Source organism: Apiospora phragmitis (genome assembly GCF_038363925.1).
Source record: "Apiospora phragmitis strain CBS 135458 chromosome Unknown utg000013l:1.0-2965645.0:1.0-2969333.0, whole genome shotgun sequence".
Taxonomy (NCBI): Eukaryota; Fungi; Ascomycota; class Sordariomycetes; order Amphisphaeriales; family Apiosporaceae; genus Apiospora; species Apiospora phragmitis.
The window spans coordinates 494,802-511,161 of record NW_027117413.1 but is presented as its reverse complement, the minus strand read 5'-3'; the positions used below and the strand labels follow the sequence as shown (position 1 = coordinate 511,161).

General features: G+C 43.3%; 6 protein-coding genes across 6 annotated transcripts; 4 read left to right on the top strand and 2 right to left on the bottom strand.

Annotated features, from left to right (window-relative positions):
* Positions 1 to 183: 183 nt before the first annotated feature.
* Positions 184 to 2,086, top strand: PG994_013909 (uncharacterized protein; the record flags this gene model as incomplete). Its single annotated transcript, XM_066865318.1, has 3 exons — positions 184 to 593; positions 726 to 1,000; positions 1,044 to 2,086. 3 exons carry the CDS (start codon positions 184 to 186, stop codon positions 2,084 to 2,086), a joined length of 1,728 nt encoding a protein of 575 aa, XP_066708447.1.
* Positions 2,087 to 7,820: 5,734 nt separating this feature from the next.
* Positions 7,821 to 8,720, top strand: PG994_013908 (uncharacterized protein; the record flags this gene model as incomplete). The annotated part of the gene is made up of 1 exon (XM_066865317.1): positions 7,821 to 8,720. The coding sequence occupies one exon, from the start codon at positions 7,821 to 7,823 to the stop codon at positions 8,718 to 8,720; it is 900 nt and encodes a 299-aa protein (XP_066708446.1).
* Positions 8,721 to 10,314: 1,594 nt separating this feature from the next.
* PG994_013907 (uncharacterized protein) lies at positions 10,315 to 10,890 on the bottom strand (the record flags this gene model as incomplete). The annotated part of the gene is made up of 1 exon (XM_066865316.1): positions 10,315 to 10,890. The coding sequence occupies one exon, from the start codon at positions 10,888 to 10,890 to the stop codon at positions 10,315 to 10,317; it is 576 nt and encodes a 191-aa protein (XP_066708445.1).
* A 521-nt stretch (positions 10,891 to 11,411) lies between these two features.
* On the bottom strand, positions 11,412 to 12,382 carry PG994_013906 (mitochondrial 54S ribosomal protein uL15m; the record flags this gene model as incomplete). Its single annotated transcript, XM_066865315.1, has 2 exons — positions 11,412 to 11,991; positions 12,063 to 12,382. The coding sequence occupies 2 exons, from the start codon at positions 12,380 to 12,382 to the stop codon at positions 11,412 to 11,414; spliced, it is 900 nt and encodes a 299-aa protein (XP_066708444.1).
* Positions 12,383 to 13,267: 885 nt separating this feature from the next.
* PG994_013905 (uncharacterized protein) lies at positions 13,268 to 14,037 on the top strand (the record flags this gene model as incomplete). Its single annotated transcript, XM_066865314.1, has 2 exons — positions 13,268 to 13,322; positions 13,382 to 14,037. 2 exons carry the CDS (start codon positions 13,268 to 13,270, stop codon positions 14,035 to 14,037), a joined length of 711 nt encoding a protein of 236 aa, XP_066708443.1.
* A 502-nt stretch (positions 14,038 to 14,539) lies between these two features.
* PG994_013904 (uncharacterized protein) lies at positions 14,540 to 15,307 on the top strand (the record flags this gene model as incomplete). Its single annotated transcript, XM_066865313.1, has 1 exon — positions 14,540 to 15,307. One exon carries the CDS (start codon positions 14,540 to 14,542, stop codon positions 15,305 to 15,307), a length of 768 nt encoding a protein of 255 aa, XP_066708442.1.
* Positions 15,308 to 16,360: the final 1,053 nt, after the last annotated feature.

Sequence of the window (16,360 nt, the reverse complement as noted above, 5' to 3'; positions counted from 1 at the left end):
TCTTGCATGAGGAAGAAGGATGATCCGGAGATGATGGTGTAGTGGTTGCCTCCCTATCATAGAGTGATGCGGTTGATAGCCTAATGCGGGGTCTTGCCCTCTCGTCCCCAGATGTCTCAATTCATCCCATCTTGTGGCTCTCTAGTGCTTGTCAACAACGAACGGCGTTGATCTAGTGCAAGCATGGATCCCCTATCAGCATTTAGTCTTGCAACTAACATCCTCACATTCGTGGAATTTAGCTGCAAACTGGTCTCAGATTCCTGGGCTATCTACAAATCAGCAGCAGGTGCCAGTGACAACAGCCGCGCTTTGGAGACCATTGCGACTCAGATCACCCATCACAACACACAGCTTGTCTCGTTGCCCACGTACCCTGATCAACTCCGAGTACTTTGCGTTGAATGCAACAATGTGGCGAACGATATTCTTGCGGCTATCAAGAAGTTGAGGGGCGGAGGCAAGAACAAGGGATGGGACAGCTTCAAGGGGGCCTTGAGAGAAACATGGAGCCAGGGCAAAATCAACGACCTGGATAAACGGTTGCAGCGATTGCAACAACAGCTGGTTGTGCAAATTCAATTCCTCATGCTGTAAGTCAATATAGCCACAATATTATAATGTACACCATTGATAATAATCGATTTATAGGGGCAATCAGTCAGCAGTGGCCCAGAAAGATGCCAGAATGAGGCGAGTGAACAAAACTCTTCACATGGAAATAGTCGTCGCCTTGAAAGTTTGGAGGCGGACGTACTCCAAGTCCTGAAGTCTCTCCAAGCGTATCCAGAAGGCTTTTCTGAGAAATCAGGGGCACTCGTGACCACTGTTGGCGACTATAGCGAGGAAGCGAAAACCACTGCTTGGTATCAAGGCCTTATTGAAAGTCTACACTACCCGCGTTTTGAATCTCGCCACGATGCCATCTCAACTGCACACGCCAACACGTTTAAGTGGATCTTGAGCGACACAGACATATCAGGGGGAAGAAGCCACACAAGTATGTTGAATGGCTTCGTTCAAGGAACGTAACCTTCGTACAGGGAAGGCAGGCTCGGGCAAATCGACATTGATGAAGTTTCGCTGGCACCATGGATCGACACGGAAGTACCTGAAGGCCTGGAGTGGTACGGAGAGGCTGGTCATGGCGAGCTACTTCTTCTGGGCTGCTGGAGATGAACTCCAAAAGTCTGAAGAAGGGCTCGTCCGAGCTTTGCTCTTTGACATACTCAGGGCGTGCCCCGAAGAACTCGCCAGCAGCATCAAAAGTGATTTGAGTGCATCAGCGATCCTCACCGAACATCCGCGATTACAAACTTGGACGCGATCGACACTACTGAAGGTGTTCAATTTCTTGATGGATCAGAAGTTGGAAGCCAAGTTCTGTTTCTTCATCGATGGGCTGGATGAGTACAAAGGCAACACGCAAGGTCTTGTTGACTTGGTTCAGAAACTTGTTTCTTACCCTAACATCAAGATCTGTGTGTCGAGTCGACCTTGGGCCGCATTCAGACATGTATTTGGGGAGGATGACAATGCCGACTGGCACATCAAACTAGAAAATCTCACCAAGGGCGACATCCGCCAGTATGTATACGACAAGTTGGATGCGGACGCCCAGTTCAGCAGGCTCAAGGATACCGACGTTAGGTACTCCGATATAGCGGATCAAGTCATGTTGAGAGCACAAGGTGTCTTCCTCTGGGTCGTTCTCGTGGTCCGATCCCTGTTGGAAGGGGCACAATACGATGACGACATAGCGGACATGCGTTGCCGACTTGATGCGATACCAGACAACTTGGATGATCTATTTAGACAAATGCTGGACATACCGGAGTTCTATCGTTCGCAGTCGGCTATGACCTTCAAAATCGCACTTGCAGCGGAATCGCCACTGCCTTTGGTTATTCATGGGTACGCGGACGAAATCCATCGGAACCATGACTACGCAATGGCTGTCCCCTTCATACCGTTAGGGGAGGCAGGCCTACAGAGAATGACCAAGCAAATTCCCAACAGACTCGATACCAGATGTAAGGGGTTGCTGGAGATGGTGAAACGCAACGACTCTCTCAATATGTATTAAGCACCCTAACCATTTAGCCGTCCTACCACATAAGCAGCCACCTAAACTTAATATTAAACCACATCGCAACTTAAGTTTATTTTACTAATAACTATTTAAAAAGAAATCGGAAAATTATAACTTTAACGAATTTTAATTTTAATATAGCTAGTAATATTAAAATCGCTTTTCGAATTTAAGCTAATAATTTAGATCGCTTTATCTTCCTTTAATTTATTTTAAAGGTTATGCTACTAGCCTACTATTTTATCCTTAACTATTATTATATCTTATATTATAATAAAAGCACGATTAAGGTCTTTAATTACTCGACAAGGTTTAAGCTTACGTGTTTTATTTAATTCGACTTATAAACGATCTCTCTCTTACTTTAATCTAGTTAACTAAGCGTTTAAAGTGTTAAGCCCCTTTTCGAGCTTACGGGATAGCAGCCTCTTATAGGTGCCATTAAGCTAAATATCCCTATTACGGGCTAGGGCTTTAATCTAACGTATATACCGGAGCTAGTAAGTGTAGGCGATTCCCGGATAGGTGTCTACTAGTCGTTAAGTTATTTAGGGCTTAAAGGGACTATTTCCTAGCCGCGGCCCTGCTCGTATCTAAGCCAGCTGACGGTACTACGGTCACCCTATATAACGGCGACCTTAAAAACTAATAATAATATTATATAATAATAATACGAATAATTTAATTAAAAATTAATATAAAATCTTAAAAATACCGTTTTAATTTCGAAACGCTTTTATAATATTTTTAATTTTAAATTTAGAGTTAAATTTAATTATAACGGCTTCCGGCGTTAATAATAAAAGAGTAATAGTTTAAGGTTTTAATATAACGCTATTTATTTCCCTTTTAATTACTATAATATCTCGTATATACGTAAATTTTTAATTAAAGTTAAGTATTACTTTTTTCTTTTTTTTACCTCTTTCTTTTTTTAAATTATTTTTTAAAACTAACTTCTCGTATTTTAATTAGCCGATCTAGCCGTTTAAAATATTTAAACTTTTTTAAAACTTTTAAAATAAAACTTAGCGCGTTATACTATCGAAAATAATATTATTATTACTAAACGTATCCGCTAACTTTTTAATTTAGTAATTAATTATAAATATTAATAACGCTATAAAGGAGAATTATTTATTAAAAACGTCGGGGGGAGGCTTAAATAGTTCTATTTTTATTTAGTTTTTTATCCTCCGGTTTTAGTTATTAAAGGGCTTATTAATATCGCGAGGAAATATATTAGTTACGGCTTAGCCGCTAGTTATTATATATAGTTAAAAAGTAAACCTTTTAATTAATTCGTAATATTAAAAAAAGTCTTTTTTATTTATATTTATATTATTAAGCCTTATATAGTATAGGGTTATTTTTTAGTAGTAAATATCCTTTAATATATTAAAAAGATTAAGATCTAGGGGTTATAATAGGTGCGACGAGTATGTTAAAAAGAAGAGAAGTTATATCTTATATTTTAAATACGTTATAATAAAGTTCTCGTTTACGTGGCTAGCGTGACTATTTAAGATGATAAGCCGCCACTAGTCCTCGTTTTTAAGCTTTATATAAAGGATAAAGACCTCATTTAGCTATACTAAGGCCAGTTCTTTATTAGTGCAGCCTTTAGGGGATGCCGTAAAGACTTAATCCTCTATAGCATCCGTTAGCGAGTCCTCCTCCTCCGGAAATTATTACTACTAGACCTATTAACCTTTAAATATAATAAAAAGAGGCAAGGCTCGGCTTAAAGTGTTATTATATTCGACTATAAAAGCTTATTTTTAATTAAGGGAGTTTATAACTAGTATTTTTTTTATTTTAATAAGTTTAATAATTATTATATTCGTTTTATAACTAAACTAATTATTAATCTCGTTAATATATCCCACAAGCGAATATCCTACACAAGCGAATGTCCCATTCTTTTACACCCTTTTTAATAAAATATAAATTAATTTTACTATAACGTATTTAATATATTAAAATTAATCGGAATCCTTATCTCTAGATACTTTTATATTATTTTAATAAGTACGCGTATTATACCCGGGCTCTCCGTAAATTCTATAGCGTTATAAACGTGTCCTAAACGTTCTTATACGATTACTCCTCTAACGCGATTCGTTTTATAACTATCTATTAATATCCCTTTAAAACTATAAGTCTTCTCTAGCTTATATACGAAGTGATCCTCTATTTTATAGCCGTTTTTTTTTCGTACGGCGGCGCCGGCTAAGCATTTTATTTACCTTTCGAAGTATCGCGTTTTTACCTTTTAAAAAAATAACTCGGTATATAATATACGTTATAACTTTTACGATTTAATTAAAACTAATTAAAATAAATATCGGAGAATTATTTTAATACTATACGATACGGTTTCGAACGTATTCGGTTTAAAATTAAGCTTTAATCGGGTTATTTAAAGTTTTTAATTCTTAAAGAATAAATAAGCCGAAAAACGTCCCCGGAAGTATTAAAATACGTAGCTTTATATCTAATTATGAAATAATATATTCCGGATTGTACGGATAAGTCCTATTTTTCGAAAGCCTCCTCGTATATTCGAAACGGTGAAAATCGCTTAAAACGCTTTTAAAAACGCTAATAAGAAGTCCTCCTTTAAAATATAGGTAATATACGCCTGTATAAAACATTTAATTTCTTTCCCGTATACTTTTTTTAATATATGAAAATAATTAATATTAAAAGGTTAAAGCTTATATAATAAATAAGAAGGTATATAAAATATAATAATCGAGTTCTTTTTATAATAGAGCTCGAAAGCTATCGAGTAATAGCTTTCGTAGCCGTCTAGGATTAAGAGGCGATAACGACCTTTCGTACGAGACCTAATATATTGATCAAAATATCGAATCTAGTTTTTACCTTTTTCATTCGTGGTCCAACTATTTTTAGTAATTGCGATCACCCAATCCTTCGGTAATAGGCTGTTTTCGTATTAAAAAAAGAGGTGCGTTTTCCTAGTAAAGATAATATACGGAGGGATAGCGTAACCGTGTAATCCGACGCCTTAAATAATTATAACCTATTCCCGGTTTCTTTACTATACTACCCTAAGCCTTCCGTATCGATCGGAGGTAATTATAATTATTTTAAACGAGATTTAACCTATAAAAAAGCCGGTCTCGTTAAAGTTATAAATATCCTCCTCTTAAATCCCGTACTTATAAATTATATTCCGTATAAAGGTAAACCACGCGCGATACGCGTCGGGATCTTCGCAGAGAACTCTTTAATAATCGATTCTTCGATTAAAACGCGTCTAGAGGTCTAGTTATTATCGTATAAAGTTAAAGGCTTAATTAACGCCGACACGTCCCGCGTTACGTAAACTAAATAATCGATTCGCTATATCTTTTATATTACTTAACCGGGGAAAAAACGATCACGTATTTAAATTAATAATATATCGAATAATTATATTTTCTTTAAAATTTAAAAACTTTCGAAAATTCGTAAATATTTCGTATCGTATAGGTTAACTATTTCGTTTACGCTATAAAGTTTTCGATAAAACGTAATAAATTAACATAACCTTTTATACGCTTAAAATTAAGTCTTCCTAAAACGCTTAAAACGCTAGAATTATATCACTCTTTTTCTAAAGTTATAACATTTTCGGACATAAAAGAATATAAAAAAAGGTTAAGGCTATAAGGAAATTTATAAAAGTAGGACATTCGCTTATATAGGATATTCGCTTGTAGGATACGTTAATATTAAACCGAAACTTTAAAGGGATTAATTTTAAAATAAGATTATTAAGCCGCTTAAAAAACTCGATAATTTTTTTTATAAAAGTTACGTTAAGTTTTAAAAAATCTATCCTTTTAAAAAAAAAATAATATTAATAAATAAATAACGAGTAATAAATCTTTTAACTTAATATTTACCAAGTATTATATTAATTCCGTTAATTTAAAAAATCCGTTAAACGAATATCCGGAAAATAACGTACGCCGGTAAGCAACTTAAATTATACTACGCAAAGTACCAAGTCACGATCTAAGACTTTTCCGCTATTATTAAAGCTTAGAAGGACTTATTCCGTTATTTTATAATCTTGCGGCCGTAAATCCGAGCCCTTAAAGTTATTTTAAAAACATTATACTTTTCGGCGGCTTATTTTATTAATAAGCTATTTATAATATCTTAAATCGCGTGTTACAATACTAACTCGTTTAGTTTACGGCCTATTAAAAAGAGGAAAAGAAAAAAAAGACGATAGTATTATTTAATTAATTATAAATTAAAAGCTAACTAGTTTATATACTAATTTATATATGATGCTGTTAAGAGCTATTTAAATTTAGGGGTCGCCGTTACATGGGGTGACCGTAGCACCGTCAGCTAGCTTACGTAACCGGGAGTTCAAGGGTTTAGAAATATCCCGTGGGTAGATTCTAATAGCTCGCTACCCGCTAGCTATTACTTTAAGTTTAAAAGCTAATTCCCGGGCCCGGTACTACGCTTAAATAAAGTTAGCCTTATTTACGTTTATATTAAACGTTAATTAATAACGGAGAATTAAATATTTTCGAACTTTTCGCTTTAATATTAAAAAAGGATTTAAATTTAAAAGCTATAATATATAAAAAATATATATTAATATATATAGTAGCTAAATTTTATTAATTATATATTTCGTTATAAAATAGTTTTATACGTAAGTATCGTAGCCGTTTAAAATAAATAGCCATTATTACTCCGGGTCCTCTAGTTTTATTTATAATAAATAAATCTTTCGTAACTATATTATCGCTAGTTTATTATTAATTTGTTTTTTAAATAAATAAACGAATAACTAGTTTTAAAGATTTATTTATAAATTATAAAAATTATCGCCGCGGTTTAAAAACTATTACTATTATATATTAACGCTTTTAAATATAATTAAAAAGAGTAAAATAATATTATTTATACTTATAAACTTTATAGCGGTCGCTTATTTATAATAAATAATATTTTAAATAAAAATTTCAATTAATTTAATTAAATTAATTATATAATAATTATTACTTAAGCTTATAATATTACTAATTTTATTTATATTATAAATAAATCGAATAAGAATATCTTTAATAAAATCTTATTTTAAAATAAAAGAAAAGCTAAATATTCTCTTCGAATATATAATAAACGCGTCGAAAATCTATCGTTATAACTAATATAGTTTTTAACTTAAGGTAACGGGCGATAAATCTCCTTACCTAATAGATTCCAAAGGGCAGGGCGCGCTGGTCTATCTTAAATAGCCGGAACACGTTATACTTAAGGGCAAGGCCTAGCTGCGCCTGTCGGATAGCCCAGGTTTTAAGATATTCCTCCTAGGCGGAAGAGAGGGTCCTGGCGGACTCCTTGGACTCGGTCCGGGTCGGTCTGCCCCTAATTCTGTCCCGCAAGGTGGCTCGGGGTACCTTAAGTCTTTTAGAGGCTGCACGTTCCGACTCGCCAGCTTATACGGCCAAAATGGCACGTTGAATGGCGGATTCGGGGGTTGGGATGGGCATGGCTAGAAAGCACGAGAAGTGACGATTCTGGCAGTATCCTCTAATTGCTAATGAGGGGGTTGGATGCTGACTTATATGCGAAAAGGGGGTTAGGGGGCTTCGCTTATCGGTAGTCAATTTGGGTGGCTGCTTATGTGGTAGGACCGCTAAGTGGTTAGGGTGCTTACGCGTACGATATTCACTTTTTGCACAGAATGGTCCGAGACTTCCTCCATAATTCGCAAGAAATCACGAGGGTTTTCGACAATGACCTTAAAGAGGACTTTGATGCATACGTGCTTGTGTGCCATGCATATCTTGCAAACTTCAAAAGAAGATGGACTCGAACCAAAGAAGAAATGCCGGAAGTTTATATGTCATTCCAAAGATTCATGCATCACGCCAGGGACATACAAACCCGTTTTGGAAATACTCGAAGAATCAATAACGTCTTAGCTGAGGCGAAGAGGATCTATTGTTCTTCTAATATTGTCAGTGGCATGTTATCTTCGAGCTCGCCGAGGATTGATCAACTCCCTTGTGTTTACAATAAGGAATTGCACTTCGATGGCGTTGCTGCACAATATGGGTTAGAGTTTTATATCACTCAACAACTGGGGAAACAGCAGATTGATGTACGAGAGCATGACTTACTTGGCTACGCACTTTTCGATTACCGATTTGGAAAGACTCGTCGAGATGTCGTGAACCCAACTATCGTCAACTGTTTACTCAACCTTGGTGCCGATCCTAACCATCGTCCTGAAGGGAGGAATGGCCCTTCACTATGGGGGGAATTTGTTAATTTAGTTTGCACTACCGCAGGTTTCAAGGAAGATCCCGACGGAGCAGTGTTTGTCGTCATGGGTGACCTCATTGCACATGGGGCCGGCCTAGGCTACATGACTCAGCAACGCGAGAATCAGGGGGATGAAACGGTAAAGGAAGATCTGCAGTATCTTTACCCCGAAGAATATCAGATCTTGGTTGCCAGAGCGCCAACACAGCTGGCGAATATACGGACATCACGACGGAGGTGGGCACGGCGGCGCTCAACACGGCCCACGAGGCGCCAAAGACACCATGGAGCCAAAGACAAATTGTACATCCCATGATGGCTTCAACAGGCGATACTAGTTCTACAGGTGCTTTTGAACATTTCCCAAGCAGTCGTCTTTTACAAGCGGCAGTCGTACCTGATCTTGTTACCTGCAGACAGACTTTTCAACCGTTATTTATCTAATTTTCCTCCAGCTGATATATAATAACCAGACGATGATCACAACCCCAAAGCCCAGGAGCAAGGATAACTAGGTACACATGTTTCACTGCATGTAGCTGAACTCCCGCAGCAATTGGTGGGACTGTGCTTGCTGAGCTGATGGGTATCATGATGGGCTGTACGGCCAAGGTCAAAACTAGTTGAGAGCTCTGACCTGTCTGGATCACTATGGCACTAGAGTTGGCATTATACTCATCATATAGCATATTCTGATTCACAAATTGTCTCCAATCCAAGTGGGATGCGTAGCGGCATAGTTACATATCATATCGATATGTCAGCGACCATTACGATAGATCGCTCGCATTATGAGAGGTTCCATTGTCCTTCTATGTGGCAACTGAGACACGGGCAGGTCCATAACACATGAGATCCGGGAATTAGCTGGGATGGTTAGTTGCATGCATTATCATATAATCAAAATAGTGATGCCAAAACGAGGTTCAATATTTGGGTATGTGGCGCTTCAAGTCATGAAAATAGTCTTCGTATCATAGGATAGGAGTTTCCCAGAGTTTCTCGCATCCTCTTCTCCCCTTCATTGTCCCTCCAGGATATTCGACTGGAAACTGCCCCAGGTTACACAAATACTATATATATAAAACACATAAGGTTACTTTTCCTCCCTGGGAATCACTATATATTGGAGTCATATCCATCGCAACTACCGGTAAGAGGACCCTAACGCATCAGAGTATACCTCTCCATTTTATCAGCATCGTGTCTAACAACCAAAAGCAAGAACAAACAACAATTTCTTCGGCTTCAACGCTACCGTCCGCCTGCCCAACGTGCTCCATTACTCACCATGCCGCTTTGTTACAAGTGCGAAAAAGACACGCTAGTCTGGAGAGTCTCACACAAACCTCGCAGCGCTGGCAGGACCTTCGGGGCATGCGAAGATAAGGGCTGCGGACACTTCTTCTGGAAAGACGAACATGTGGGGGAGGGGGTGCCTGCCCAAAGTGTGAGGTAGGCCGTCGCGTACAGCATGACAGGCCGTACGGTGAAGGGGGCTGCTACTTCCTTTGCAACCAAAAGGGATGTCATTATTACGAATCCCATCCGAGGAGGAGAATGAGTTTTTAGATGCTACCGGTACAAGTGTCTGAGGGACATAGGCGAAATTACTCGAAGGGAGTATTTGGTGGTTGAGATTAAAGATGTTAGCAGCATAGTGTCATATCTTCTGACTGAAAGTGATACTACAACATTGGGAAGTGAATCTGATTATGAACCAACAAGGGTTCTGCTCTTCTCCATTGCTGCCCGCATCGCTCAACATTATAAACACCATCGAGCTCAAGATGGAAACCGCTATCACACTCGGGGCGAAAGCTTTAGACCTCATAAGCTCCGGTTCCATCAGCCATGTATAAACACCATACGCAGAATCCCTTTAATCCATCCACCAATAATACCAGTTCTCATAGCTTAGCATCCCCTTGGATCACATCCTTCAGCAACTTCAGCCCCTCCACCGCGAACCTAACCATATTCGCCTCCCGATCCGTCCCCAGCCCCGTCTCGACCTCGCGCGTGAAACAGCCCCTGTCGCAGTCCACCGCCAGCGCGACGTACCCCGGCGTCCGGTTCCGCGTCTCGCCGCCCGTGGGCCCGGCCGTGCCGCTCTCGGCGACGACGTACGTGATGTCGGTCCCCTTGTACTTCTGCTCGTCGTCCTCGCCCTCGCCGAGGTCGGCACGGACGTGGCGCGCGAGCCCCGCGACGATGTCGGGCGTGGGCCCGGCGTACGACTTGATGCTGTCCCGGGTCCAGCCGGCGTAGCGCAGGCGCGACGCCAACGTGTACAGCGTCAGGCCGCCGCGGTAGTAGCTCGAGGCGCCGGGCGCCGAGATCAGCGCGGCCGAGATCAGGCCGCCGGCCGCGGTCTCGGCCACGGCGACGGACTCGCCGCGCGACTTGAGCAGGGCCGTGACTTCGGCGAGGACGGACCGGAGCTCCTCGGGCGGGAAGCTGCCGGATGTGCCGGAAGAAGCCATATCAGGGCTGTGCTATGTTATTCGTGGGATGGATTATGAGGTGGCCAGGAAACATGAAAACCAGTGTTCAATTGGATGCTGGCATTTGAAGTCAAGGCCGTTGGCACAATTCGAGAATTGCGTTTGGAGACAACGATGTGGGAAAGTTGTAGGAGAAGGTAACACGGCAGATGCAAACTGGGTTTCCCTGTTTGTGACTGACGTAAACGATGTCACTAGTGGAGCATCTGAGATTTTTAATGTCAAGCAACTCAAGCGTTGTTCTCCGGCCGTAGCCGGAATCCCTAACTTCTCGGGTCACTTGAGGAACTCCAAATTTTGTTGGACATGTTAGTGGGGTTGATCAGGAGTTCCCTCCAGTTCTTTGGTTGCTTCCAGCAGTCAAGTCCAATGGGCAGTGCATCACGATAAATCAATCCAATCCGACAAGGGATATGTCCTTGGTTCTGATATACAGAGAGACATCCAAATGACGTCTCCGTATATACAAGTAATTGTACAGTGCGCCGTAATCATACAACCTACAGCTTCTCCCAGAGCTTGGTGTCCTCCTTCTTCGCTGCCGCCTTCTTGACCTTCTTCTTGAGCTTGCTCGGCGGCACCCTGAAGAACAAACTGGGCGACTCGCCGGGCTGCAGCGTGTGGCTCAGGTAACCTCGGTGCGCGGGATCGCGGTAGTACTCGACGTCCCATCGGCTCGTCGGGTCGGGCAGTCGGTAGAAGAACCCAGTCTTTCGCACCTTTTCCAACACAGGCTGCACGTGCTCGGTGCCATAAGGCAACGGCAGGTCCGTGTTCATGCTCTTGCCCTGTACGAGGCGCTTGATGGACTGCTTCGTGTAGTATCTCGTGATGATCTTGCCGCCGGCTTTCTCGACAGCGTCAATGGCCGAGGCCGAGGCTCGCGACACGATGATGTCGATGGGCTGCTTCAGCACGTCGGCGCCGCGGCCAAGAAGCTTGATGCCGTCCTTGATGGACCCGATCAGGTTCGATTGGATGAGCTCTTTGGGGGTGATTTGTTGGGTGGGGTCGATGCGACCGGCGTCGATCCAGTCTTGCAGCTTGTCGAGGTTGACTTCGGACATGATAGGTGCCCGACTACGAAACAGTCAGTAAATCGTGTTCCCATGCCGTTCAATCCAATGCGTCAACAGAGAGGCGTAACCTACAGGTTCTCAAAGCCCAGCTGTCCCTTCTGGCGGATCAGAGGCGTCTGACCACCCTGGAACCACGCATTGACCTTTCCATGCTGCTTCTGACCCTTGTGACCACGACCAGACGTCTTGCCTTTTCCAGCAGAAGGACCACGACCGACACGAATGCGCTTGTTGTATGCGTCCCGGTTGTCTCTCAGATCGGCCAGAATCGAGGCGTTACGGGTCTGGATTGCCAAGCCATTGAAGAGGCCGCAGAGGGAGTTTATATTGGTGGATTCGAAGGGCGACCGGCAACATTGCGCGGCCAAGCGCGCCGGTATCCGAGGAGGCATCATGTGTCGTCGTCCTTGGGTCCAGAAGGAGGCTGATGATCGTCCTCGGTTGTACTGATATACCAATCCCAAAGATTGCTTCCAATAATTTTAGAGGGCCCGAGCTTCAACAGTCAGCCCGCATGTAGCCCCGCAGCATGAGCCACAATGAGTGGGGTTACAAGCCACACGATGCCACCGCCTCAGTTGGAGACAGGAGGCACGAGGTTAACGTTAACAATCTCAAATCTTCACTTTCATTTGAAGGTCAACCATATGCCATGAACTGGCTAATTTTCAAGCAAGGACACCTACGATACGCAGTTTACCCTGCAAAGCACTGCTACCTGCCTGCCAATAGGCATGTCTCATTCATCCGAATGCAGGTACAGTTTTGGACTACCAGGAACAACCTCGATAGACTAGCCCAATTTCTCTCCAAGATTTCATTATTGATCGAGCACATTCAATGACGATAGATGATGATCATGCAAGGCTTTCTCGTCGTCAACAGGCCTTCCTGCATAATAAAAGATGTCCTGTCCTTCCAAACTACTCGTATCTAGCCGTATCCTTATGACACTTTCGCTTTTTGGACAGCATGCCCGTTATGAACACGACGGAGGAATCCAAAGGCAGTGACACAAGGTTGGGTAAGCTGGCAATTGTTATTCACCAGAAGCATGCTGGAGTCTAATGAGTTTAGGTTCCTCCACAGTGGCCGGTTCGCAGATGCCCAGATCGAATGTGATGGAAGGACTTGGGCTGTTCACAGAGTGATACTGAGCTATCGGTCAAGGTGGTTCAGCAAGGCTTTTGGCGGTGATTTTAAGGTACAGTAACGATCAAACATATAGTTGTCCAACTTCAATTCAAAGGAGGCTTCTGAGAGGAAGGTGACACTTCATGGCATGTCTTCAGCCCACGCTAATTGGCTATTGCGATAACACCTATGGAGGACGTAAGTTGTTTTCTTTTTGGTTCTTAATGATTTGAACATGCTCTTCTCCTAACATAAAGTCACTGACGAAAACTCAGAGTACTCTTTTGACAAAACTGCCGATCTTGACACCAACCCTTTCGTTGCCCTCTGCGAAGCTCATCGTCTTGGTGTCTACTTCGACCTACTCTATCTTCGGCATGTCGCCATAGAGATTTTATACAGGGAATGCAGCCTGGTCTTCCAGGTCTATCAAAGAGGTCCGATCAGTCCCATCTCTGACTACCCCTTTGAAAGCATCGCCAAGATGCCAGAAGCAGAATTCTACTCCCAATTCTTTGGTGGAATGGCCAAGGCCTTTGAATTCGAATACGAGACCAGCAATTGTCTTCAACAAACCTTTGCTGGGATCGTCAAAAGGACAGGCTACATCATGCTCACTCGCCCTAATTTTCTTACATGCATACCACAACATCCCAAATTTGCACTGCGCTTACTGCTGCTTCTCTCCTTTGACTTCACAAGCTCGAACTTACCACTGCCGCAACATTTCCCTCGGGAGTGTCAACAGTGTCATCGCATTCCTAAGTTTCCTTTGATCCATTTTGCGTCTGTTGAAGGGGCGATTGACAATAGATGGACCAGAGGTACATGTACCAGCTGTTGGGAACTTGACGAGTTAGAAGAGGACAGTGACATGGTGAAGTATGAGGATTTGGACGAAGATATGGGTTAGACGCAGGGTTTACGCCAAAGCCCAATAAGGGGTTGGAGCGTGTGGATATCGTTCGTTATCGAACAACTACGTACTCAACAGAACCGATCGCTTTGCACTGTACGGTATTTTGAAGGACATCTATTGGATTAGTATAATAGCTAGCTGGTGTTTGTTTAATGAATAATGGATTGCTTGGATGTGGCTTACAGCTATGCCGAAACGCGAAGCCTATCTCCACCCCCGCATTCGGTAAAAGAACTTACTTCCCCAACGTTCTTCCGAACCCGCCGGCTGCCCTTCCGGGTTTTCCCCGGATCGGATGTGTTATCTTCTTACCTAGAGAAACACATAAATCTCACCGAGCGGAGTGAAGGAGTGAAGGAGTTCAGTAATCCAAAGTCCACATCCTCCAAGTCAAACCACCTCGGTCAAAATAGAGCGCACCATCTATTTCTCTCAGCAACCCTTGAAACCTGGACTAGCAAAAGTAAAAGAGGCAAAAAAAAAAAAAGAACTCGCGATGTTCTACGAGCCAGGCAAGACCCCGCACAACCTGCCCTTCGACCCCTTCAAGGCGTGCGTGGTGCCGCGGCCGATCGGGTGGATCTCGACGGTGAGCCCGGACGGGGCGTCGCACAACCTGGCGCCCTACTCGCAGTTCAACAATCTGACGTTCGACCCGCCCTACGTCATGTTCAGCGCCAACCAGGTCTCTCCCACGGAGCGCAAGGACACGGTCCGCAACGCCGAGGCCACCGGCAAGTTCGGCTGGAGCCTGGCCACCTGGGCCCTGCGCGACAGCGTCGCCGCGACGGCCGAGCAGGTCGCCTACGGCGTCGACGAGTTCGAGCGCGCGGGGCTCGAGAAGGTCTTCTCCACCAGCCTACCCGGGGATACTGCCGCAAACGGCGAGGGCATTAACCCCGTGCCGCTGGTCGCCGCCTCGCCCGTCCGCTTCGAGTGCGTGTACCACACCACCCTGCGCCTGCCCGGGAACCCGCCCGTCGGCTCCGTCGACGTCGTCATCGGCCGCGTCGTCGGCGTCCACATCGCGGACGATGTGCTCACCGACGGCCGCCTCGACGTCCGCAAGACCCAGCCAATCGCCCGCTGCGGCTACTACGAGTACGCCGTCATCCGCGAGACGTTCGAGATGACCGTCCCCGGTCTGAGTGAAGCGCTGCACGCCGGGTTGGAAGGGAGCACCCAGCGCTTCGAGGCGCTGGGCAAGAAGAAGAAGTCCGAGGAGCCGGAAGAAAAGCATGGCGATGTAAGTAAAACGGCATGATAAAGCCAAGCAGCGAGCAATCAGGGCCTGTTGGTCGTACATATACTTGAGTATGCAACTTATTCAATGACGTCACTGTCTGTTTTCGATGATGTACAAATACACAATTTTTGAGAAGATAAATCTGGAAACCAAGCCAGGCCATGGTATTTTCGGTCCGTTGAGTTTAAGTGTGTGCCAAGTCATAACACATGAAATCAGCATCTATATCCCCGGGTCTCTTGGCCACTCGACTTTCCGATACGAAGGACTGTTAATTCCATAATCTTAACCTGAGTTTATCACACCATACCGAGACAAGATGCTTGTATTTCACTTCTTCTTTGGTGGTCTCTTCTTAAGCTTATTTATCTCCTTCTTCATCTTCTTGGGCTTTGGGACGAGATGTTGTGTTGAGGACATGCTAGCGTTGGATGAGCGACAAGCATTGTGACCGGCACCTCGGTCCTTCTTCCTCCCAATACTTCTCAGCCCACACAAGACCATAGTTCCATAAGCGGCAATTTATTACCGATATTGCTGGTCTATGTGGGTGTCCCGATATGCCAATTTCCTATGGCCATCTGGGAGTCTGAGTTGTGGCCCCCTAATATAGATTCGAGGCACCATGAGGGCAAACAAGAGCTGCTCCAGGAACGTGCATAGCAGGACTTCTGATTATACGACTCTTCCATTTTCCACATGAAAACGCGATAAACCTCTTCATGCCTCTGATTCACTCCATGGCCCAAATCCCTTTGTTACTTTTGCGCTAGCTAGAGAAGCAGCCTACCCTTGCAGATTCTGGAATCTTGTCCCGGCTTCTTGCATATATTAGTAATCCGTAATTATACTCCGCCATGGCCTAGTACTATCCAAAGCAAATGCGGCGGTTTGTTGGAAGTGACAGGGCTGGGTCTAAGGTGCACCTATGGGAGTGAGCTGTCCCATAGCTAAGTGTACACCGGACACCGCACAAGACTATAGCGTTCTACTAGATTCGATATACGTTAAAAGTATTAGACTAAAATGGTAACATGCGATCAGCAATCCTGCAGCCATCTACGGCTGCCC